A 26,911-nucleotide genomic window follows, 5' to 3' on the forward strand; every position below is an offset into this window, starting at 1 on the left:
TGATTCAATGTATTGTCATGTAATAAAATTGACATATTACACAAAATTGCTTTTGCTTGCTGTAAGCCCGATATATTCACCATCGACAGAAATTGCCTGAGCGTCTCTTACAGTCAGAGAAAATGAAGCAGAGAGTCCCCCAGAGTCACCTCCAGTGTTTCTGCAGCCCACAGAGTCTGTTGGCAACTTGAGCACCAGATCTGAATGCCTGACAATCTAACTCATTGGCACCGTTAACACCCTCTCTCTACATGGTACCCCTTCAGCCAGTTTAGAACCAGTCTCCAGCAACAAGTCCCCCGACAGCAGCCCATAGCCCCCGTGGGTTCCTCACCTCAAGTTGCCAGTAGCCCACTACATGCACGAGTCTTTCAGCTGCAGAACCCTGTCACTGGTCTGCTGCTGTGGTCACTGTCCCATGGTTTGACTCCTCTGCTTTTCCTTCTCAGGCAGGGGGAAGGGGGGTTGATTTCACCATTTTTTGGTGCTCTGCACCAGTCCACAGCTTCCCTGGATTTTAAATGGCTCCTTTAACAGGCCTTTTAAAGTCTGTGAGGAGCTGATGGCAGTTGACTGGCGGGTTTATCTCTACTCCTTGCTCTCTGTGGGTCAGCACCAGTGGCAGCACATGAATGGATACTGACAGAACTAAGTCGAGAGGAACTGAGCACAACATGGGAAGCTCAAAGGAGGAAGTCTTATTTTTTATAGTTAGTCCATCATAGTAGTGGATCAGTTTTGGTTCTGCCTTTCTCACATTTTCAATCTTCGATCCTCAACGTGCCATTGCTCACAAATGTATTTTTCATTTTTAACTTGTCTATTTTAGAGTTACAGTCAATGGTAGTGTCAGTTTTATTTTTGCTTAATTATATATCTATTTGTTATTTGGACAGTATTGTCAGTTAAGTTTCAGATTTGTTTATTTTTAATGGAACAAATAAAATGTGACTTTTCTAAAATTAATCTTTTTTGCTTTCACTGCACTTCCCACAACAGTTTTTTCACTGTAAAGGGACCCATTTGTCTAAGGTAGTAAAAGAGTTTATATTTAATAATTGTGATGTCTGCATGAAATTAGTTTACTAAAAATGTACCAGGCATGTTTTTTCAAATTCCTTTCTATACACTGTCATTTGGATATGGGGGGGGGGGGGGGAGAAACCTGGAATTGTGCAGATAGCACTCGAACATTGTTTGAAGTGGACGGTCTTCCAGTAAGTCATATAAAACTGGATTTTCCTTGTGAAGAAGCTTTAGAAGAATTTTTTTTTACATGAATAGAACAGCTACTGGTGAGAATGAATGAATAAGGAAAATTAAAGTCAGAATGGGAATAAAATAGGTTTGAGGAAAGACAAGAGGAGGAAAGACAAGAGAGATCTTCTGGTTTGATCAGTCACTCACTAGTTGTTAAGGATGTAACACTTTTTCAAGAAAGCTCTGATCATCCTTGAAGCTTTTCCTCTGTCAAGTTCTTGAACTTTAGTTTGGATACTGTCTCCTCCAGAACTCTTGCATTTCAGTTGTGGCGTTAAGTTAAAGGCACATGCATCAAGGACAAAATCTCAATTGGTGAAATTTTAAATTGTTCTTTCCATCAGATACTGATTATTTCTCGGTCCTTAATAAGCTTGCATGTGTACCTGGGGTGTCAGATTGAGGTGTGTTCTTGAATGTTCAGGCCATCATTAACAGTAGTGAGGTTATCTGCTTATATTTATGAGTTACTTTTTGGATTGACTGTGCACTTCACTCACCGTGTGTTCTTTACCCTTTAGGTGTTTTTTTCCCTTTGAATTGTTCTCATGTTTTCTTGCAAGAATCCTTAATTTATTCCTTGGCCATTCCCATCAACCAAACTTGACATTTTCTGGCAGAGAAATGAAAAATGCTACCAAAGTGCTTATCATGTGGGTTATGGTTAGGATTGATGTGCACTGCAGTCCTTTTGCTGGAGAGCTCTCAGGTTGTCTGTGAGGCATGGCTCAAGTTATTGGAAATAACAGAACAGACTAAGACATGGTCAGACCAGCAGTCATCAGCAATTGAAGCAAGAGTGGTGTGGACGATGTTATAGTTTCGCACTTGGAGTTGAGAAAATGGCAGACTGTCAATCTGTGGGTATAGTAGAATAGTTGGAGCCAGAAAAGCATGAATAAGAGCTTCAGTCATTGATGAACTGAAGCAAGTACAGTTGCAAGCAACTGCACAGAGATAAAAGTAGAAATGTTAGTGAAAATAAGGTTATATTGTTAAAACTCAACTGTTGATAATATAGTTCAATTCCAGACATTTGTTGGAGAAGGACTGAAGGTGGCAGTTGAAATCTTTGGCAGGCACTGAAGACCATTGCTCTGTCTTCCTAATCATTTGGTGTAGGAAATATCAGGCCATCCTATAAAGTAGACTGACAAATTATAGATATTGAAGCAATCAAGAGGCCTGATAGTACAGCAGAGCTTCATTGTTGACAATGCACATGACAAATAGTCATTTAGACTTGATTATGGTACAGAAAAAAAGTATTATGTGCACTGATGTAAAATGGATCCCATGTTTGCAGAAAATGTCAATAGATTGCGCATTGTCTACTACTTAAGCCCCTTTCACACTCGCAAGTGATCCCAGGAATTAACAGCCAATTGGGCTTTAAAGTGTCTAGTGTGAATGCCTGCATCAGATGACATCAACTCACGTCAGGGATCAACAGCCTCGACCCTAGTACAAACCCCAGCGCCTGCAGACACCAACGTTGCAATCATGCAAGTGTGAAAGGGCAATTGCATTGTGGGATTGAAATGACCCAAGTTTTTGTGAGTGCACCAATGTGAAGGAAGAAAAGATTAAAATGAAGGTATAAACTTTACCGTGGGAAAGTCACAGCAGGGGTGGGGGAGGAGAGAGAGGAAATAACAATAGCGGACAATTTTGAAACAGCATGGGGAAGTTGGTAGGGCTATAACACAATTTATAAAAACCATGGGAAAAAGTGACCTGACTTCCCAAATGCCATGTGGTAAAGAAACCCCTCCATGAATGCTTGGTGCATGCATCCCTTTCTCTGCCACACAGAATTCTAAGAGAGCAGGTCCATCATGATTTTTTTCCCCACAGTATTTATAAATTGTACGCAATAGCACTACAAACTTTCCTACTCTGTAATAAATTGTGTGCCAAAGCGCTACCAACTTTACCACCCTGTTTTAAAAAATATTGTCCGCTATGGCTATTATTGTTAGCACTTTCCCAAGGTCCCTTAAAAAGGTTTATATAGATTGGCACAACTATAGGGGCTGAAGGGCTCATACTCGTAAAGCTTAATTATGTTATAATTAGGCATGATTAATTTTGTTCAAATACAAAATTCTACTGGTATGTCACCAGTAGAAGGTAGAACAGTCCTAACCTCAGGGATGACTCCTTGCAAGTGTGAAAACATTCAGTGCCCCAGTCAGGAGTGGTCAAGTGTGGAAAGCTGAACACTCTTCCTATCCCAGGTCACTGAACAGCCGATTTAGTGGGTCACAAGTGTGAAAATGGTTTTAGATAAAGCATGTGTAGACTTGAACTGTTTTTAATCAGTGGCATTTTAACAGGATGAAAAAATGAATGCAAATTGTTTATGTAGATATAAATACATTTTAAAATTTGACAAACTGCTTCAGCTTTGTGATTTTGTTTTATTAGACTTGAGTTTGAGAGACAACAACGAGAAGAACTGGAAAAACTGGAAAGTAAGAGGTACAAACAGAATTAAATATAACTTGTGTTATTTGTTTGTGATTAAATCAAAATTAATTTTTATATTAATCTTCAATGCAGACATCAATATATTGACCTTTTTTGTTTAAAACTAAATTGTTTTTGTCACCAGAAACCATAATTTTGTTCTCGTGATGTATGTGATAGCATAACTATGTCTGATTATCATTTTGCGATGTTGCTTGCTAAAGAACTTCAAAGTTATTTAGTGTTCATAGCTGATGTTATGGTCCATTTTGCACTTTTTGGTAACCATAGGCTTGTAGTCTTGCTACAACATTTTCAGTGAATGTGATGGAGTTTTTGATTTGAGAAACATGCAAGTAAACTACAACAACCTGCAAAAGAAAAATGTTGCATTTTTAATATTGATATACAATCCCGGTCCACAAACAAATTTAGTTCCAACTTTTTACTTTAGTTCCAACGGAAGATATTGGAACCACTTAGAAGATCCTAGAACCAATCTGATCTTTTGTCCGAACCTGAAATTTAAATTGGAGGCTTAGCTGGCACTTTTAGTTTTGAGTTTCAGCATTTATTAATTTAAACACATGCTCTTTATTCGTGTACAGGAGACTAATTGAAGAAATGGAAGAAAAACAACAAACAGAAAAATCTGAACTCGAGAGGTTACAGCAGGAGGTCGAGTCACAACGCAAAGAGACTGAAATTGTGAAGCTTCATATCAGAAAGCAAGAAGAAAGTTTGAAACGCAGAAACTTAGACATTGAAAGTAGGCTTAAAGATTTAATTGCTGAAAAGGAAAAGTTTGAAGAAGAACGGCAGAGAGAACAATTAGAGATTGAACTGCAAAAGAAAAAACAAGAGGAGGAAATTTACATACGTGTTCAAAGAGAATTGCAGAAATTACAGGAGCTCCATGAACAGGAGAAAGCAGGTAAACTGGAAATTCTCCGGGAGCTAGAGAAGCTTAAAAGAGAAAAGGATGAACATAGCCAGAAACTAGAACTAGCGAAGAGAAGACTTGAAGAAGAAGCAAAGGATCAGCAGTCACTTGTTACGCGACTGGGGGAACAGCTCAGAGAAAAACAGGAAACTATCCAATTGCTCAAACGAGATGATGTGCAAAGCATTGATGAAGAAAAAAATATCCTTGAAGAAATTAGAGAAGTTCTTCTCAAAGCTAAAGAGGCTAGGCCTACTGGAGGTGAAGAACCTGAAGATGTTCAAAGAGCAAAGCAAAGATATATGGATCTGAAAAGAATACAATTGGAAAAATTCACAGCTTTGGAAGAAGAAGCCTTTTGCCAAAAAGAACTTCTGGAAAAGGAAGTCATGATTGAGCGTGAAGTTCTTGACCAGCAAAGGCACATGCATCAAGAATCTGTAAAAGTTCTTCCAAGCAATGCCTTGGATTCAAGCGAGTTAATTGAGGCAACAGAAAAAGTGAAGGAAATTGAGCAAAGGATGCTGAACAAAGAACGACAACTGGACTATTTGGTGGAAAATCATTTGCCTTCACTGACAGAAGAAAAGCAAAGAGCTGCAGATATCCTTGACCAAGGTTTACCTAGTTTAGATGTTGTACTTTACCAGTCAGAGAAGGAGATCGAAGAAAAAGGGGAGCAATTAGCACAATACAGAGCTAGTACAAATCAGCTCCAGCAGCTCCAACAAACATATGAATTCACTGCAAATATAGCTAGACAAGAGGAAAAGGTTCGGATGAAAGAGAAAGAGATTATCGAATCTCGGGAAAAACAGCAGAGGGAGGCACTCGAGCAAGCTGTAGCCAAAATAGAGAGAAGACATTCTGCTCTTCAGCGTCAGTCAGTCATTGACTTGGAGATTGAGGAACAGAAACAAAAACTAGCAACGTTAAATGGCTGCGAGAAAGCAGATTTTCGAGATAGTCTGGAGGCAGAACAGAAAGCCCTGGAGCAAGACAGAGAAAGGTATTTTAAAGAATAAACTCTGGAAACAGTTTTCAGATAATGCAGTCATTATATTGTGAGTTTATTGCTTTTAGCTGGATCAGCAGTAATGAACTGACATTTTGTCGCAGAAAATATCAGCTGAGGAATATCTATTGTACAGTAAATCCTCCGAAAAAGCCTCTTTTTATGAGCATAGAATGAAGAGAAAAGTTGTGTTCCAGTCTGCGTCCTCTGACAAATAGGCTGTTGATACTTGTCAAGTTCATAGCTGGAACTATCATATTAAGATTGGATTGGGTAGGTGAATTTTGCCTTTGTGCACCTGCATGGGAAGATATTACCACATCCAAGATGTTAATGGAAACTTGCATGTTCATAATTAGTCCAGGTAAAGAAAGAAACCAGTCAAAAGGGTTAGGATATTTTTAATATAAACATGCATTTTGTTTCAGATTTTCAAAAAAAATTGTCTCAATTTTACCAATATTTATTTTTATTCATGATAAAGTAGCTGTCAAGTGCAATTCAGGAGACAACTCAGAATGTTGCAACCACATTATCAAACTGTAAATAGCACATTAATTTTTTCATAAATTAATAAGAGAGGAATATGTTTTTAGTCTTCAGCATTCTGTTAAAATTGTTTCCAAACTTGAGGGAATATGGGAATCAGCATTTCTAATACATAGGCTTGCCTTGTTCTTGTAATTAATGGTTAATTACCATTATGTAATTAATTAATGTAATTAATATTTAACCATTTTGAACACCCATTGAGGCATTAAATAATCATTGTTTACTTTTAGAATGGTCGAATATAGAAAAAATACTGCTGACTTACCTAAATAAAATATAATTCTGGGATTTTGTTTAGGGAGAATCTTTGTATAAAGAACAAATGCCAAAATGTTTTTCTTTTAGAGAAAGTGGACTGAAAAAACAGTCTCTCAAGATGTTGGGTAAAGGTTGAATACCATCCATCTACTTTCCTTCCAGCTTGCATTTTACTTTTTAACGTCATCTGTTTCAAGACAACACGGCATTAAACAGGTTCTTTCTGTAACTTGGTTCTGACTGCTGACCTGTCATTATCTAGTTGCCAGGGTTGCTTTCACTGTTCAGATCATATCTTTGGAGCTGATCTAGTCCTCTCTGTACAGTACTAGAAATTTTACACAAAAGACAAAGTTCATGTTCCTGTCAGTGGAGCACTTTGGGCATTACAAAGCAATAGGCCATTTCAGATAGCCAAAAAGTTGAGATGTCAAGGCAGAGAAACTCTGCCAAAACACATAATCACCTACCTTTCTGAATGTGCGGAGGTGGTCTCCGAGCTGCATATTCCAACCCCTCTCCGAAAGGGATAGTGCAGCCCTCCGCCGATCAATCCAGAATCTGTGGTCTCCTGTGATCCCATCTATTATTCTTGTATTCTAAGTCTATTAAACTTTTGTACTAAGTGGTTTTATCATGTTATTGATATAATTGTGAGCTGTTTTTATTATTTTTAATTCTGTCCAACCATTTAATTGAAGTGTCGAGTATGTGCAGTTAATAAGATCTTTTATTGTAGGCTAGAGCAAGAAATTCAGCAGCTAAAGCAGAAACTTTGTGAACATGATGTGGCTCTAAGAGTCTGTGGAACTTTGGAAGAGAAATCATCCTATGCCAGTCCAGCTAGTCCTAAAGGATCTCCATCAGTGACGACTCCAATAGCTGATGATAGGTTTGTTTTCAAATCTCTATTTTTGCTATTTTATTTTATAAATAATATAGATGGAAAATTAATCTAAATGTTGATTAGGTAAGGAATATGACCCGAAGGAGACTGTATTTTCTCTGAGCCTGCACTTCCATGTAATAAGATCCATTGTATGAGCCTGCCTATACTCCATAAACCCCTTTGTTGACTGTCTGCTATGGACTTCAGTCATTCAGCCTTCACAAATCTCCAGAGTACCTATGTGGAGAAGTATCTTTTCAGCATCTAAGATGTTTAGCCTCCTCAAAATTTTATGTTTAAATAAGATTGCATTTCATTCTTGTGAATATAGGCCCAGTCTACTCAAAAGACAAGTTCCTTCATCACAAAAGCTATCACTGAACTGCTTTTGTTGCTAATGTATCCCTGAAACTAGAGGTCAAACTGTAAGGAGTATATTCTCACCAATGTAGAAGAACTTTGTTCTTTAGAAACCCTCCCCCTTACAATGAAGAGCCAGTATTTCTTTTGCCAACCTAATTACTTGCTGCTCCTTTTTGATGTTTCTAAAGGTGTATGACAGTTGAAGAATTCTAAAGATCCTTTCTTTCTCTGCAGCCATCGGGTTCCTCAATGAGCTTGGTGCTAATTGATCTTCGTTTTCAGTGTAATTTTATACTATATAAATGCTCTTTCCATGGCTGCATGTAATGCTAGAAATCAAGTTCATTATCATCTGGCTGTACATGCACAACCAAACAAAACCGTGTTTCTCTGGAGCATGGTACATACACATAATACATAACTCGCACAGTATATAATCATCGCAGAAGATAACAGAAGATAAATATGTATAAATATTCTGGAATAATTGACACAATGTCATTAATAAGAGACCCAAGGTTACTGTTCATCAATCTCATAGCTGGTAAGGGGGAAAAAGCGGTCCTGATTTTGATGCTCCTGTAGCTCCTTCCTGATCGCAGTCAGTCAAAGTGCTGTGTGCTGAATGGTCGGGATCCTCAATAATTTTTAAGCCCTCTTTAAGTAACACTCCCAGTGGAAGTCATCAAAAGAGGAACTGTCGATATATTGCAGTTACCATTACAACACAATGATGTAGACTTTAAAACCAAATGGGGTCTGTGCTGTTGAAGGAAACTGATCCATTTGTCAGGAAAAGAATATGAAATTAAGAAATGGAAACCTTTTTAAACTAAACCATTATCTTTTTCAGTTAATGTTTATTTGGGAAGGAAAGCAACAATTCTTGCCCAAAATATCTTTGACTTTCTTTCTGTGGGTTGGCCTAGATCATGTGTGTGCATAAGTTGACTGACTTCTCACCAAGTAGGCATGAATGACTGTAGCATTTTTCCATGTGGTTTTTATGCAAACTTTATCCTGTCTCTTTGAATTGAAAGTGCTCTCACATCCACATAACAGTATTTGCTCAGTAGATCTAACTGTTCAAGTGCTCTGTGTGCATAACATAAGCATACTTAGACTACTCTCTTTCATTTGGTTGTTATAAACTTGGCATTATTTCCTGGTGATTTAAATAAATGTCATCCTCAATTTTTGCAAACTTACATTTTAAACTTGCTAACAGTAGTAATTGATTTCTTTTAGAATTGTAATTTTTGTTCTTTCAATTTCATCACATAATATCTTGTCACAATGGCAGGAGAGTGATCAATTGTACCAGTTGGTTATGAAGGCAGTGTACATACAAATTTTGAAATTTCATCCACGTGACTCTTTCCCTGTTTCTTTTTCTTTCTTAGGCTAAATGCATATATTGAAGAAGAAGTTCAGCGGCGACTGGAAGAAAAGGCAAAATTACAAAAATCAGAAATAAATGATGCAGATGGCCTGTCCTTTTCCATAGAGCAGGTACATGTGGTAGTATTAACTCAGATATACTATTGCAGCTTTTAGCATATTCTCCATGTCTATTTTAAAATACCAATGCAAAGTTTGTTCAAACAAGATTTGCAACTCAAAAGATTAAACAATCTCAACATTATTTCAAACTTTTTCCATTTATCCATATGATCCATTCATTCTGTGTCATCAGAATTCACACTGCAGAATCAAAACTTTCTTGAGTATTGATGGTACAAAAACTTGCTTTTAATGGAATCCTTCCAGCCAACAAATTACACATGTGGCGCAAAGCTTCTAATTTGAATTTGATTCCAAACTTTAACAGAAAATGTAAAAATTTCCAGTATTGTAGTAATTTAATTAATTTTAAAAGGCTTGGGTTTGCAACAACAGAATAATAATTGATATAAAGATTAGAACCGAATTACTACATAAAGTAAATTACTTACATAACAAAATACTGCATTATCCAAATTAACCATTCTTGATGAATATCCCAGAATATTTGTGCTTCAAGCATCTTGGTGATTGAACACAAAGGTGACTTGACATCGAAGCACACCTCTGAGATGCTGGATCCATTTCAATTCGCCTATAGCATTGTCGCTTCACTCCGACCTGGCCCAGCTGGAGAACGACGCCTCATACACCAAGTTGCTGTTCATTGCCTTTAGCTCAGTATTTAAAATGATTATTCCCTAGAGGCTGGTGGAGAAGCTTTCCTTGCTAGGACTCAACACCTCTCTTTGTAATTGGATCTTGGGCTTCCTAACAGAAAGACTGTCTAGGTCGGTAGCACCATCATGTTGTACTTGAGCACCTCAGGGCTATGTTTTCAGCTTGCTTCTGTTCATGCTACGGACCCAGGACTAGATCACCAGATCCAGCTCCAACAGAGTCGTCAAGTTTGCTGATGACACAACAGTCAATTACCTCATCACCAACAACGATGAGTCGCACTACAGAGAAGAGGTGGACAATCTTGTGAAATGGTGCGAAGGTAACAACCTGAGTCTCAATGTGGACAAGATGAAGGAGATGATCTTTGACTTCAAGAGGACCAGGAATGACCACCTTCCACTACACATCAATAAGTGTAGTAGGGAGAGTGGAGAGCACCAAGTTCTTTGGCGTTAATTTAACTAGTGACCTATCGTGCACACTCAATATCTCCTCGCTTGTTAGGAAGGCTCAACAGTGACTGCACCTCCTGTGAAGACTGAAGTGGGCAAGACTACCAGCCACCATTATGTCAACATTCTATAGGAATTCTATTGAATACGTCCTGGCCAGCTGCATCTTAGTGTGGCACGGTTGCTGCAGAGAAATTGATCGGAGGTCAATCCACAGTTCTATAAAAGTGGCAGAGAGGATCACTGAGTCTCCTCCACCACCACCCATCGACGTGATCTACCAGGATTGTTATCTGAAGAGGACGCACAAAATCATTGAAGACTCCTTCCACCCGGCACACAGCATCTTTCAGCTGCTCCCATCAGGGAAGAGATACAGAAGCATCAGAGCCAGCACCGCCAGGCTGAGGATCAGCTTCTTCCCATGAGCAGTGAGAATGCTAAACAACCAAAGGAGTTGCTCACTCTAAACATCCAAGACTCTCATTTGTACAAAGCAATATTTATTTATTTTATAGATAAAATACTTGTCTTGCATATGTATTATTTGTCTGTATGTGTGTTTATATCTTATGTATTTGCTTGTTTTGCACTGAGGACCGGTTGTACTTGTACAAACAGTGACAAGAAACTTGATATTACAATTATCCAAAAATGCAACCCCTCTACATAACTTTTTATTTTTATTTTACATCATTTAATGAAAGCTTAAGCAGACCATCATAATTCATTACCAAGGAAATGAAGAAAATTTATGGAAGGCATTTACAGTGTAAGTGTGGGAGAATAACAGAATTAAATTCTGTTTTTGTCTCTGAATGAGAACCATATGTGTTGTTACAATGAATTAGAATAAAATGAGATTTTGGGTCTGATTCAACATGAAAAGAACATTTTACATTGGTTTTAAAATTGTAACTGGAGACCATAATCCAAATTTTCTTTCTGTACATTGTTACAAAATGTTGTGTGATGCTTCAACTGAAACAATGAACTATCAGCAAGGTTCTTTCCAGGGCTTTAGAAGGCAGGTCACACATTTATCTGGAATCCTGAAACTGACATTAGTTGAGCTCTGCCACAGAAAGATGAAGGAAAAGATTTAATAATGTATACAAAGTTTACTTGCAAAGAATATAATATCCCTGTGACTCTTGTGAACCCATAGGCCACATCCTGCCAAGTACACATAGCTACATCTCTGGGTGTTCTCTCAGACCCCATGTAGTTAACACTGAATTCTCTTTGTGTACAGTGCCCTCTGTAATGTTTGGGACAAAAACATTTTTTTTTCTTTTATTTGCTCCTGTAATCCTCGATTTTCAATTTGTAATCAAGCTTCATGTAATTAAAGAGCACATTCCAGATTTTATTCAGTGATTTGTTATACATTTCGGTTTGACCATGTAAAAATTACAGCACTTTTTATGCGTAGTTCCCTCATTTCAGAGCACCATAATGTTTGGGATATTTGGCTTCACAAGTGTTTGTGAGTACTCAGGTCTGTTTAATTGCTTTGTTGCTGCAGGTATAAGAGAGCTAGGCTTGCTTCTAAGCTTTTGATAACCTTTGGAGTCTGTAGTTGCCATTTTTCAATATGAGGACCAGAGATGTACCAATGGAAGACAAAGAAGCTGAAAAACAAGGACAGTAAGAGGCATTACCCATACCCTCATATTACCAAAATCAATTGTTTGGAACATCATTAAGAAGAAAGAGTGTACTGTGAGGTCAATAATTGCAATGGGACTAGTAGGCCAAGGAAGACCTCAACTGCTGATGAGAAAATAATTCTCATCATAATGAAGAAAAATCCACAAATGTATGTCTGACAGATCAGAACTCTCTGGGAGGCAGGTGTGGATATGTCAATGACTGCTGTTCACAGAGAATTTCATGAAAAGAAATAGAGGCTACACTGCAAGATGCAAACCACTAATTAGCCACAGAAAGGATGGCCAGATTACAGATCCCATTTAAAAGAGCCTGCAGAATTCTGGTAAAAGATCTTGTGGATGGGTGAGATTAAGATTAACCTGTATCAGAGTGGAGGCATAAAGGAACTATCCAAGATCCAAAGCATACCATCTTTGCCATAGTTTGCATCTTGCAGTATAGTTCATGAAGTTTCTGCAAACAGTAGTCATTAACACATCTACATCAGCCTCTTGAAGAGTGTTTCCGATCTGTTTGACAGGTGTTTGGGGAATTTTTTTCATTATGATGAGAATTCTTCTATCATCAGCTGTAGAGGTCTTCCTTGGAATATCAGTCTCTTTGCAATTACTGAACTCACCAGTACGTCCTTTCTTAATAACGTTCCAGACAGTTGATTTTGGTAATCATATGTGATGTATTTTAATCTATGGTTTTTCAGCCTCATAATGGCTTCTTTGACTTGCATTGGCAGAACTCTGGTCCTCATGTTGAAAAATGGCAACTACAGACTCCAAAGGTGATCAAAAGCTTAGAAGCAAGCCTAAGCTCTCTTATACCTGCACCAATTAAGCAATTAAACCTACCTGAGTACTTACAAACACCTGTGAAGCTTAATGTCCCAAACATTATGGTGCCCTGAAATGAGGAAACAGCGTATTATGTATAAAAAGTGCTGTAATTTCTACATGGTCAAAGTAAAATGTATATAAATAACCTTGAATAAAATCTGGAATGTGCACTTTAATTACATGTGAATTGTTTGATTACAAATTGAAAACTGAGGATCACGGGTTAAATAAAGGAAAAACTGTCTTTGCCCAAAGGCACGGTATGTCAGGCTCAGACATTAAATCTGGACTATGCCCCTTTTTTTTCCTGTTTTTCTTTGCCATTTTCTGTGCCACTCTACCTTTTATAAATTACAAGTAGTTGGGTGGGGAGGGAGGAAGAGGGACGGCCTTTTAAAGGGTGGAACCCCGAGACCACAGTTGGATGACGAAGTGCCAACAGTTGCACCAAATTTCTAAAGATGTTTCTAATAGTACAAGGGTGTGCACATGCAGGGCAGAATTTGAAAACGTGCCTGCACTGTTGTGTGAAGATCACCATCTGTTGGAAACTTTAAAATCACTGATGTGCAATGTGTAAATATGTTTTAACATTTAGACTTTAAAGCAAATTTTGTACCAAAAATGTAATTTTTTTCATGTATATTTATAATAAAATTTAATTAATTACTGTTATTATGTGCTATTGTGGTTTTAATATTTTAAAAGTTCAAGAAATAAGGCACTAATTTCATTGAAAATTGGGCATATCAAGAATGTCGACTACTTAACTAAAAGCTTGACGTGCTTCATTATTTCACTGTAAAATTATTTCAAAATTGACAAATGCTTCTGATGACATAATTGATTTACGAAGATCATGATTTACTAACTGAATTTTGCACTCTTTTTAGTAATGGTATTGTTGGAAGGAAACATTTTAGGTTTTGCAACATGGTTGAAGGCTTGAACTCAAAATTCATAGAGTTATTTATAATGTAATATTTATCCTCGTTCCAAGCTTCATGAGCTGTGCCCCTAGGTTGGATTCTTTAGTGAAACAGCAGGTCATTAGAGAGGTGATAATAGTTACTGAGCGGAAGCAATAAAAGTGAGCAAACTGGTCAACAGAGGCAAGTCATATTTAGTGATCTGAATATTCTGCGGGGGGGGTAAAAAATCAAATGAAATTAATATATATTTTGCTCTATCTTAGGGACATGGGCATGTTCAGAATAATGTGAACCATCGCAAGCTGAAATATGAGGTAATGTTCATTCTCTTTATTGCAAATTTGTTTTCTAATTTAACAATGTATACTGTTCTTTTTACATGGAAACAAGCCTATTGATGTCATGACATCCAGCTGTTTAACTTGCATTTTGATTTGTAGTAAATGGGATTTCAACAGTTGACTGTGAAGAAGTCAAGAATGAATGGTAAATTTATTTCCTTGTGACATTTGTAAGTGCTGTCTTTTTCTGTAAATTTGGTACATTTAAAAATGTTACATGAATTATTGACAGCTTAATAATGAATTTGTGACAGTAGCAACAGAACTGTCTTCTAATACAAACCATCTTATTATTAAATATTTAAACTCATTATATTCCTCATTTTCCATATTTGACACTACTCACAGGGATCTGAGCTGGTTGATAGGTTTTTATAATAATTAAGCCAGCTGACAAAATTCGTTAAGGTTAAATTCAAACTGCATAACTTAATACACCGCTAATTGTTTTTCTCCTGAAATTTAGACAGCACTACAGATATTGGTTGACCAACATTAAATGTAAACGTTGATTGCCTCAAATTGTGTTGTGTATGCACGTGCTTGTACTTTAAAAGATAGGCTGCATTTTTTTTTACCTTACCATTTATTTCTCAGCTCTTATTTCTATAATCAAAATTATGCAGCAGTACATGGTTTATTTCTAATTATTTTTTGATGTTCTCTATTTCAGTGTTCTGTTAATTGGTCAAATAACAATGATTTTGAAAACAAAACCTGAATCATCATGGTCAATTCAATTAAAATTTCATATTAAACGATGTAAATATTCCACAATGAGTTCATTTACTTGTGCAATATTTTTGCATTTTATTATAGTAATAAATGTTTACTTTGTCTCAGCTTATCCAATATTGTATTCAGTTCTGGTCACCTCATTTTAGGTAGGATTTGGAAGCCTTGAAGAAGGTGCAGAGGAGATTTACCAGGATGTTGCTGGATTTGAGGAAGTGTCTTATGAGGCAAGGTTAACTGGGCAAGAAGGATGAGAGGTGACTTCATGAGTGTTTACAAAATTATAACATAGGGTGGACAGCCAGCACCTTTTGCCAGGGGCAACAGTAGCAAATACCAGATCAATTCTGTATAAGGTGAGAAGGAAAATTTAGGGAGGATGTCAGGGTTAAGTTGTTACAGAGAGTAATGGATGCTGGAATGCATTGCCAGGTGGTGGTTGAAGCTGGTACAATAGGGACATTTAAAAGACTATTTGACAGGCGTATGATTGCAAGAAAGAATAGAGGATTATGGGTATGAGGTAATAAATGTTTAATTATTGAGTGGGCTTATATAGGTCACCACAATATTGTGGGCCAAAGGACCAGTACTGGGCTGTAATATTCGATATTCTGAACCATCTTGGATTCTGTATTTCCATGAAGTAATCAGTTAATTTTTCAGCCTGAATAAATGCAAGATAGACTGTTCTCTTTAATTCATTATAAATTTAGCTGAAGAATATAAATCTTTCCTCTAGACCCCAGTACAATATTTTTTTTCCTATTATTTAAAGAAATGGGACTAATTCAGAAGATTTACTTGGGTAAATTTATTTAATTAGACAGTTGATTTAAGATAAAGGACTATCAATGTGTGAAAGGGAAAAGAAAATTATTTTGTTAGTGTTATTTTTCATTAAGTTGAACTAAAATACAGATAACATCTTTTGCCATTCTAATAATTTGAAAACTTGAGTTGAAATTTGAAACTCTGTCTATGAATCCCCTTCTAAGTTTGAGTTAACCTGGCGACCATTTATTCAATATTTTCATTTGTGGTGAGTTGATCTGGCTCTGTTTTCTTTCTATGATTATATATGATAATTGAGCTGTAAGATGAGATCGGAGTGATCGGCGTGGTTTAGCTATATCTGTAGGTTTTTTTTAAAGTTTTTTTTTAAGTTTTTTTTAAATTCAGATTTGTTTTTTCTTCTTTTTTGGGGTTTTTTTTCTCTCTCTTTTTTCATATATTGTTATTAATTATATCTTTTTTTTAGAGATAGTTCACATCCTAAACTGATCAAAATTTTTTTTAATGATATATTTTTATTCTGTAATATTATTGTTTAATATCTCTGTATTAATTCATTACTTACTATGTATTTTTTTATATCTCTTTGAACTGTATGTGTTTATAAATTATAATAATAATAAAAAGATTGAAAAAGAAAGAAAGAAAGAAAAGAAATTTGAAAGCAACCACCACAGGAATTCCCCTTGTCCTTGTATGCCACCCCACCAGCTTCTGCATCCAGCACATTATCCTCCGTAACTTCTGGCACCTACAACATGATCCCACTACCAGACACACTCCCTCCATGATTCCCTCATGCACTCATCTCAGCGCCCCCCACCCCCCCCTTTCCCTGTAGCTGCAGGATGTGCACACCTTTCCCTGTAGCTGCAGGACGTGCAATACTTGCAACCACACCTCTTCCCTCACCACATTTCAGGGCTACAAATAGGCCTTTCAAGTGAAGCAACACTTCACTAGTGTATCCATGGGAGTAATCTTCTACATCGTGTGTTCCCTTTGTGGCCTTCTCTAAGTCGGACAGATTTGGCACAAACTGGGAGATCACTTCGTTGAGCTCCTAGGCTTTGTCTACATCAGTGAAGGATCTTCCAGTGTCCAACCATTTCAATTCTGTATCCAACTCCCATACTCACATGTCTGTCCATAGCCTCATGTACTATCCCACGAAGACTACCCATAAATTAGAGGAACAACACTTGATTTTCTGTCTGGGCACTCTCCAGTCAGATGGCATTAACATCAACTTCTCTGCTTTCTGCTAACTTAATTGTCATTCTTCCTCCCTTCCCTTCCCCTTGTCTTCTTTCCCCTAGTTCTCCACCCCTTTCCTCTATATTTACTGAGCCATCCTTCCTCTCTCTGCTTGCTGCTGTGCCCTCCTTCCCTTCTCTACCTATTACCTCCTGCCTTTGGCACCATGCTTCTTCCCCTCACCTCTCCTTCACCCCACCTTTTTATTAAGATGCCTGCCAACATCTTTCTATCCTTTGATAAAGGGATCATGTCTAGCATGGGGCAGAGCTCCAGTATTTGAAATTAGATCTGTTTTAAAGTATTTGTATGTAACCTACTCTAATAAACCTTTCCCAATTTATCTACCAAAAACATATCTATATACTCTGTCACACTACTTTAAATAAATTTCATGTGCAGCAGTTTCAAACAGAGTAGCTTAAATTGCTGAGAAACCTTTCAACATTGGTTTAGATTATTTATAAAATTGGAAATCAATCAACAATTTTAACTAATAATAGTCTTCCATCAGATTTTGTCATTTTCAATATGTGAACAAATTGAGTTCAAGTATCAGTGTAGAATGGAGCTATCAACTTTACTTAAATATACTGCATTCATTCAGTCAATGGCAGGGCTCTGGGAAGGTCATCATACAGGTTAGGAAATGAGAGTTGATTCAGCAGATGTTGCTACTATGCACATGTATAATCATTCATAATGGAGCAACTTGATTGAAAATTAAACAGCTAATGTAACCTTCATTTAAAATTTTACAATTATCATTTATGATCTTGGTCAACACTTTAGATTTAATGGCAATTTCATTGTCAGGATTTCAAATGTTTATTCTCCAATAAGCAAATTAAGGTTCATTTGTTGTAATTGAAGGCGAAGATATTGTAAACTAATTTCCCAAAGGTCTTTGCCAGCTTTGGACTTGGGCCATACAAGCATTTATAAGTACTGTATTTCAGTGTACCTTTCTATACTAGTTAAGAATAAAATGCTGTTACTCCAGACTTTCAAGTCAAGTAACTTTCATTTATCGTTCATACCATGCTCGTACGGTAAAGTCAAAATAGCATTTCTCCAGGATTACAGAGCATATTTACATAAATATGTTAGAAAAGAAGTTAAACACATTGAAATATTAAAATGTTAAGACGGTAAATGTCCATGGTACACTATCCACATGTGTTCTGGGAATTCAGGACTATGATGGCTTGGGAGGAAAATACTTGCCCAATCTGGACATCAAGGGGTGAGTACCTCCTACCAGATGGCAGAAGGGAGAACATTTTACGTGAGGGGTGTGTGGACTATTAGGTGTTATTTTTATTTCACTTTGTTTTTAATTTAAAAAATGTTATTCAGTAATACATTTTCTAGTGAACCCAGTAATGTTTAAATGAAGTTGGGAAACAGGGTCCCCGTGAGTCTAAAGGGAAAGCACTATCTGGGCCCAGGTGTTTGAAAAGAGTATGGGAATTGGTATCTGTGAGCCAGTTGCTTAACATTGAGGGTTTCCAAATACAGTAGTTAGATGAAAGACCCCAACAATGAAGACGCTGTTTACATCCGGTACCGCACGGATGGCAGTCTCTTCAATCTGAGGCGCCTGCAAGCTCACACCAAGACACAAGAGAAACTTGTCCGTGAACTACTCTTTGCAGATGATGCCGCTTTAGTTTCCCATTCAGAGCCAGCTCTTCAGCGCTTGACGTCCTGCTTTGCGGAAACTGCCAAAATGTTTGGCCTGGAAGTCAGCCTGAAGAAAACTGAGGTCCTCCATCAGCCAGCTCCCCACCATGACTACCAGCCCCCCCACATCTCCATCGGGCACACAAAACTCAAAACGGTCAACCAGTTTACCTATCTCGGCTGCACCATTTCATCAGATGCAAGGATCGACAATGAGATAGACAACAGACTCGCCAAGGCAAATAGCGCCTTTGGAAGACTACACAAAAGAGTCTGGAAAAACAACCAACTGAAAAACCTCACAAAGATAAGCGTATACAGAGCCGTTGTCATACCCACACTCCTGTTCGGCTCCGAATCATGGGTCCTCTACCGGCACTACCTACGGCTCCTAGAACGCTTCCACCAGCGTTGTCTCCGCTCCATCCTCAACATCCATTGGAGCGCTTACACCCCTAACGTCGAAGTACTCGAGATGGCAGAGGTCGACAGCATCGAGTCCACGCTGCTGAAGATCCAGCTGCGCTGGATGGGTCACGTCTCCAGAATGGAGGACCATCGCCTTCCCAAGATCGTGTTCTATGGCGAGCTCTCCACTGGCCACCGTGGCAGAGGTGCACCAAAGAAAAGGTACAAGGACTGCCTAAAGAAATCTCTTGGTGCCTGCCACATTGACCACCGCCAGTGGGCTGATAACGCCTCAAACCGTGCATCTTGGCGCCTCACAGTTTGGCGGGCAGCAACCTCCTTTGAAGAAGACCGCAGAGCCCACCTCACTGACAAAAGGCAAAGGAGGAAAAACCCAACTCCAACCAACCAATTTTTCCTTGCAACCGCTGCAATCGTGTCTGCCGTTCCCGCATCGGACTTGTCAGCCACAAACGAGCCTGCAGCTAACGTGGACTTTTTACCCCCTCCATAAATCTTCGTCCGCGAAGCCAAGCCAAAGAAAAGAGTTAGATAGCTTTAACTATCTAAATGATGTGATCTATAAATCACATCATTTAAATAGTTAAAAATTGCAAAAGTATTCAAATGATATGATATATAGAATGGTTGCATCCTTATTATAATGTTTTATTGTACAATCTCCAACAAAGTGCAATGAAAAATATTCCATTGCTTCCCACCTTATGGTTTGTTCTTCCTCTAACAAACCAGGAAGAGGATGGTTTTGAAACACAAAAGGGTCCATTCAGCTATTCAGATGTTTCTTTGTTGTCTTTGATGATGGCAACCTGTACTTCTAGTGCATCTTCTAACTATTGCGCCACGTCCTTTGATATCTTTGACAAATTTTTAAGAATGTTCCAGCTACAACCTGAGAGAATAGTACAGATTTTCATTACTCTTCATTTCACTCTTTACCTTTATTTTGATTGTTCCTTTTTCCCCCACACTTATTGATTTGATTTAAATTTTGAAATTTTAATTTAAATTTTAAATGTTAAATTTAGACATTCAGCATAGTATCAGGCCATTTCGGCCCACGAGCCCATGCTGTCCAATTAACCTACAACCCCCGGTTCATTTTGAACGGTGGGAGGAAACTGGAGCACCCGAGGAAAACCCACACAGATATGGGGAGAACGTACAAACTCCTTACAGACAGCATGGAATTCAAACCCTTGTCCCATCACTTGCATTTTAACAGCAGTGCACTAACTGCTATGCAAATCGTGTTGCCCAAATTTGTTAATTTGAATTTGTTAATGATTTTTAAGGCTTGCATGAAATTTTCCTGAGCCTGCTACCATAAGAAATATAAAGTAAGTCTTGGTCTGATAATCATGCATTGACCTTGAAGGTCTGAAATGTGCACAAAACTGAATATATCAGATGGGATCACAAGATAAAGGAACAAAAGTAGTCCATTTCGCCCACTTAGTCTGCTCTTCCACTCCACCATAAGCTAAACCATTCTCCTATCTAGTTCAAAATTCTGGCCTTTTCCCCATATCCCTTGATACCCTGACTAATTAAATATCTATCAATCTCCTCCTTAAACTCCCCCAATGACCGGGCCTCCACAGCTGTATGTGGTAACTAATTCCACAAATGAGCATTCCTCTGGCTAAATAAATTTCTCCTCATCTCTGTTTTAAATGGGTACCTTCTCATTCTAAGACTGGACTCATCCATCAAGGGAAACATTTTATTCACATCTACTCTAACCAATCCTTTCAGCATTAGAAATGTTTCTGTGAAATCCCTTCTCATTTCTTCTATTCTCCAGTGAATACATTCAAGAACTAATAAAACACTCCTCATATGTAAGCCCTTGCATTCTAAGAATCATCCTCATAAATCTCTGAACTCTCTTCAACATCAATATATCCCTTCTAAGATAGCGGGCCAAAACTGCACACAATATTCCAAATGTGGTCTAACCAATGCCACATACCATCAACTCCTCCTTACTCTTGCACATTATTCCTCTTGAAATGAGCATTTGCTTTCTTTACTGCGGTTAACCTTTAGGGTATTCTGCTTGAGGACCCCCTAGTCCCTGTGCACTTATAAATTTTGAATTTTCTCCCCATTTATTTCTTCTTCCAAAATGTACAACTGTACATTTCTCATCATTATATCTCATCTACCATCTTTGCCCACTCTCTTAAACTGTCCCAAGTCTCTCTCCAACCTTTTTGTTTCTTCAACACTTCCTGCCCTTCCACCTATCTTAATGTCATCCGCAAACTTAGCCTCAAAACCTTTAGTCCATAATGTAAATCAGTGGTTTTCAAACTGCCCCCCTAAACTCACATTCTACTTTAAGCAATCGCTATGTCATAAGTGCTCTGTGATTAGTAAGGGATTGCTTAAAGTGATACGTGAGTGGGAAGAAAAAGTTTAAAAACCATTGTTTTAATCGTACCTACTTGACTCATTTTGTTCACGGTTTCATAACTCCAAAGGAAATGGGCCAATGACAATTTTTCTAAAGCAAATTATTTCAGTAGCAATTGAGTCTAGAACAGTGGTTCTCAACCTTCCTTTCCCACTCACATACCACCTTAAGCAATCCTTTATCAATAACAGAGCACTTGTGGCATAGTGATTGCTTAAGGTGGAATGTAAGTTTAATGAGGAGTTTGAAAACCACTAATCTAAATCCTCAATATACATTATAAAAAGAAGCAGCCCCAACACTGACCTCTACGGAACACCACTAGTAACCGGCAACCAACCAGAACAGGATCCCTTTATTCTCACCTTTTGGTTTCTGCCCATCAGCTAATGTTCCACCCAATCTAATATCTTTCCTGTATTTCCATGGGCTCTCATCTTATTAAGCAACGTCTTACGTGGCGCCTTTTAAAAATCCAAATACACGATGTTCACAGCTTCGCCCTTATCCATCCTACTTGAGATTACCTCAAAAAAATTCCAATAGATTGGTCAGGCAGGATCTTCCCTTCATGAAACCTTGTTGGCTTGGACCTATCATGTCATGCACATCGAGGTATTTCATAACCTCGTCCTTGAGGATCGACTCCAATAACTTTCCAACTACCAATGTCAGACTAATAGGCCTATCATTTTTTTTTCTTTCAGCCTCCCTCCTTTCTTAAACAGCGGACCTATATTTGCAACCTTACAGTCCTATGGAACTCTTCTTTTTCTTTGGCTTGGCTTCGCGAACGAAGATTTATGGAGGGGGTAAATGTCCACGTCAGCTGCAGGCTCGTTTGTGGCTGACAAGTCCGATGCGGGATAGGCAGACACGATTGCAGCGGTTGCAGGGGAAAATTGGTTGGTTGGGGTTGGGTGTTGGGTTTTTCCTCCTTTGCCTTTTGTCAGTGAGGTGGGCTCTGCGGTCTTCTTCAAAGGAGGTTGCTGCCCGCCAAACTGTGAGGCGCCAAGATGCACGGTTTGAGGCGATATCAGCCCACTGGCGGTGGTCAATGTGGCAGGCACCAAGAGATTTCTTTAGGCAGTCCTTGTACCTTTTCTTTGGTGCACCTCTGTCACGGTGGCCAGTGGAGAGCTCGCCATATAACACGATCTTGGGAAGGCGATGGTCCTCCATTCTGGAGACGTGACCCACCCAGCGCAGCTGGATCTTCAGCAGCGTGGACTCGATGCTGTACGCCAGAGTCTATTGATTCCTGGAAAATCATTTCCAGTGCTTCCACAATCTCTAAAGCTACCTCCTTCAGAACCTCTAGATGCACCTCATCCAGTCTGAGAAACTTATCTATCTTTTTGTCCATTTAGTTTACCAAACACTTTCTAGTAATTTTAACTGTACTTAATTCTAGACCTCAGACTATCAGGAATATTGTTAAGATCTTCCACAGTGAAGACTTATGCAAAATACTAATTTAGTTCCTCTACCATCTCTTTGTTACCCATTATAATTTCTCCAGCATCATTTTCAATTGGTCCTATAGCTACCTTGTCTCGCTTCATATTTAAAAAATTTCTTAGTATCTCTTTGTTATTTGCCAACTTCCTTTCATAATTATTATTTTTTTCTTTCCTAATGACTTTCTTGGTTTCTTTCTAAGTTTCCCAGTCTTCATTTTCCCACTAATTTTTGCTTCCTTTTGCTTTTATTTTAGCCCTAATTTCTCTTGTTTGTCACATTTGTGCCATTTCCCCATGCATAATTTTCTTTTTTATTCGAATATATCTATCCTGCACTTTCTTTATTTCTTGTAGAATTATCATCCAATTCTGCTCTGCCATCTCTCTATCTAGCTGACTTTTCCAGTCAACTTGGGCCAGTTCCTCTCTCATACCACTGTAATTTCCTTTGTTCCACTGAAATATTGAAACACCTGATATCAGCTTCTCCTTTTCATATTTGAAACTGAACTCTTATCATATTATGATTACTACTTCCTAAGGGTTCCATTAGTTTTGGTTCCCTAATCACCTCAAATTCATTCCACAGCACCCAACCCAAAACTGCTAAGAGGGCTTATCGACAAGCTGCTCTTAAAAAGCCATTCCATAGTCATTCTACAAACTCTCTCCTGAGATCCAGTACCTTCCTGATTTTACCAATCCCCTTTCATGTTAAAATCTTCCATAATTATTTTCTGAGATGCTTTTTCTATTTCTAGCTATAACTTGCAGTCCACCTCCCAGCTGCTGTTTGTGGGTCTGTATATAACTGCTATTAGGGTCCTTTTACCCTTGTCATTTCTTAACTCAACCCATAGGATTCTACCTCTTCTGACCCTATGTCCCTTCTTTCTTCATTGCTTACCATCAGGGCCACACCACCTCCTCTATCTACCTGCCTATCTTTCCTATACTCTGTGTACCCTTGGACATTCAGATCCCAATCACATCCATGTCTCAATGATGGCCACAATGTCATTGTCTTTTCATCTGTAGCTGTACAACAAGGTTATCTATTTCTAATGCTATGTGCATTTAAGCATAGTGCGCTTAGGTCAGTATCTAAAGGTAAAGGTTTCATTATTGTCTCGTAATAGAACATTTAGACTGAACATGAATGAAATTCTTTAACTTTGTCTACCATAAAGAAGACAGTTGCCACTTTGTCCAACGCCCTCACAGAAATGAGGCCCCAGTGAGGAACGAACTCACAACCTTGGTTTTCAAGGGCTCTAACCACTGAGCTATCGGAGCCTCCGATCTTGCTGTATTTCTATTGCACGGCAAATTATCCTGTCTCTTCACCTGGCGGTCCTTGTCATCTTTGCTGCACAGTATCTTTGACTTTTTTCTATTTTCCTCTTTGAAACCCTGTCCCCTGCACCTTCTCCTAGCCACGCATTCATCTGCTTAACTCTGCTATTCTTTCCTTCATTAGCACGTGGCACAAGCAGCAATCCCGAGATCACCACCCTGGAGGTCCTGCTTCTCAATTTTCTTCCTATCACCCTGTAATCTTCCTTCAGGACCTCGTCTCTTTTTTCTGTCTATATCATTGGTATCCACATGTATCAAGACTTTTGGCTGCTCGCCCTCTCCCCTCAGAATACCCTGGGCCTGATCTGAGATATCTGGCACCCTGGCGCCAGGGAGGCAACACACCATCAAGATATCCTTATCATGCTTGCAGAATCTCTTGCCTGTTCTCACCACTGCTTTTCTCTTTTGACCATGGCACAGTCCCAGTCCTGTTTCCCATGGTCTTCTATCAGGTCAACCTCTCCAACAGTATCTAAATCGATGTGTCGATTTCTGAAAGAGACTTTCGCTGAGGAGCTCTCTATGATCTCTCTATAGCTACTATCAATCACCTCACTTTCCCTAATTAACTGAGGGTCATCAAGCTGCAGCTCCAGTTCCTTAACGTGCTCCTTTAGGAGCCACATCTCAATGCAGATGTAGTCCTCTGGGAGGCTGGCAGTTTCCAAGGTCCCCAAATCTGGAACTCCACACTAATCCAAGATGCATACCGCCAATGGCTCTGTCTGACATTAATGAATAAATGTACCTGTAACTTTGCCTCTTACATGTTCAGCCAAAGCCTTACTACTCTGACTCAGATCACACCAACGATGACCACTCCCCAGTAGTGTAAGAAGCAAGCCCCTCCTCAGCCTCTGCTCGCCAAAGCCTCAGCTCCCACTCCCTCACTGAGCCACTCCTCCAGCTACCCCTCCTTTTATTTGTCCCTACCAATTATCTCAATTGCTCCCTCTCCTTAATCAATAAATCTTTCGCAGCCTTCCTTACTCCAACTCAAAACAAATCAAGGTAAAAAAATTTCTTACTTTTTTTCAATCTCACGCTCTGCTGGGCTGATATCATGTGCCTGTGCAGTCTTGCCTCTCTTGAGTTTAAAAAAAATGTCTGTCCTCTGCTGGCACTAATCTGGGATCCAGGCACTGCTCTTTAATTTGGAACATTACATCCTCACTTTTGCATGCAATCTTAGATATGTTAAAATTTGGCTGATTTTTTTTTTAGTCCGTAAATCACTGCTCGTGATTTGTGTGTGCGATCACATCTCCTTCCTCCATAGCCTTTAATTTTGAACAATTTTCTTTCATACTGTTGACTTGATAAATGTGTATTCAAGTGTAAAAATTTGTAGCATCATATGAAGAGGCTGGAGAGATGAGGGCTTGCTGGATTGCTCTCATGTAGAGCTGGCGCAGAGATAATGAACAGAGTGACCGTGCACATAGAGACCATTTCTGTAGCTAGAGATTGATCATGAGATTAAAATAGCAGCAATTGAAACTGGGGCCAACCTTGTTCATAATAAACAAGGTTTTAATGATTCATGAGGAGGAGAGAAGAAAGGAAAGAGGAAATAGCAATGTCATTATGAAAGAATGAGAACATCATTAGTTTGTTAGTGATCTATTCATCTTATTCTTTTGGATTGAGCTGAGGAATATTCAAAGGCTGATTGGACGGACAACTGGTCCTGAAAAGCTATTTTCTTGAGATAAATTGGAAAAACACATAAATGTAAATTCTTAATACTGTTGTAAATGTTGGAAATGTTGTGAGCAATGAAACAAAGCAAGTAGATAAAATAATGAATATCATGTAAAAGTGAGGGGCTCATTTGTGCAATGATAATGGCAGTTTACGTTCAATGCAAGGATGAAAAATAAGAACAAATTAGAGCTGCTTGATTGGGCAAAATCAAGTAATATGAGGAAAGCATAGTCTTGATTGCTTAAAAATGAATATTGCATACAAGATGCACAACAATAAATACTGTATTTATGAAGGAAATGATGGGACCACTTCAAGAAAGAAAACATGATTCTGTAGAGTAAAAAATAGTTTCAAAGTGGGGGAGGGGGAGTAAAAACTGCTTACTGTCCATATGAGCAGAAAAGTAAAAAATATAAATTGATGGATAGCAATCAAATAATATTAGTAAAAATCAAAACAGATACTGCAGAATTGGATTTAAGAGAACAAACAGGAAATAAATGTACTTTTAAAGAAGTGGCAATCAAGGTAGTAGTCTTAAAATAAAATTGTTGAAGGGCTGAAGCCCAAAATGTTGGTTATATAGCTTTATCTTTGCTCTATAAAGTACACTGTTTAGACCTGCTGAGTTTCTCCAGCATTGTGTTTTTACTTCAACCATGGTGTCTGCAGACCTTCATGATCTACTTTTTAAAACTATTTTCAGTAAGAAGATTCACCTCAATATTATAGCAAAATATGAATAATGTAGATTTGTATGTTGTCCAAGTTATTTTTAAAAAGTTAAATTTAAAATAAACAAATCTTGTGCATCTGACTTTGTGGCATGATTCATGCTTCCTTCAGATGGGTATGGATTGAGCAGAAACAAAAGTGCTCTC

The 26,911-nt window shown here is 38.3% G+C and overlaps 1 protein-coding gene and 1 long non-coding RNA gene across 8 annotated transcripts in view; one reads left to right on the forward strand and one right to left on the reverse strand.

Annotated features, from left to right (window-relative positions):
• kif16ba (kinesin family member 16Ba) overlaps positions 1–26,911 on the forward strand; it is a 200,215-nt gene that overhangs the window by 142,900 nt on the left and 30,404 nt on the right. For 6 of the 7 annotated variants that reach the window (XM_069931784.1, XM_069931783.1, XM_069931785.1 and 3 more), the window contains 6 exons: positions 1,000–1,032; positions 3,691–3,744; positions 4,341–5,684; positions 7,240–7,392; positions 9,156–9,264; positions 14,094–14,144. In XM_069931784.1, coding sequence (XP_069787885.1) covers positions 1,000–1,032; positions 3,691–3,744; positions 4,341–5,684; positions 7,240–7,392; positions 9,156–9,264; positions 14,094–14,144 — 1,744 coding nt within the window. The remainder of the gene's footprint in view (positions 1–999; positions 1,033–3,690; positions 3,745–4,340; positions 5,685–7,239; positions 7,393–9,155; positions 9,265–14,093; positions 14,145–26,911) is intronic. The other variant, XM_069931787.1, reaches the window with a different exon arrangement.
• LOC138760760 (uncharacterized) overlaps positions 6,180–26,911 on the reverse strand; it is a 98,607-nt gene continuing 77,875 nt past the window's right edge. Inside the window, exon 3 of the long non-coding RNA XR_011355853.1 lies at positions 6,180–9,192. This is a non-coding gene — a long non-coding RNA (uncharacterized lncRNA). The remainder of the gene's footprint in view (positions 9,193–26,911) is intronic.

The sequence above is a fragment of the Narcine bancroftii genome, chromosome 4, assembly GCF_036971445.1.
Source record: "Narcine bancroftii isolate sNarBan1 chromosome 4, sNarBan1.hap1, whole genome shotgun sequence".
Taxonomy (NCBI): Eukaryota; Metazoa; Chordata; class Chondrichthyes; order Torpediniformes; family Narcinidae; genus Narcine; species Narcine bancroftii.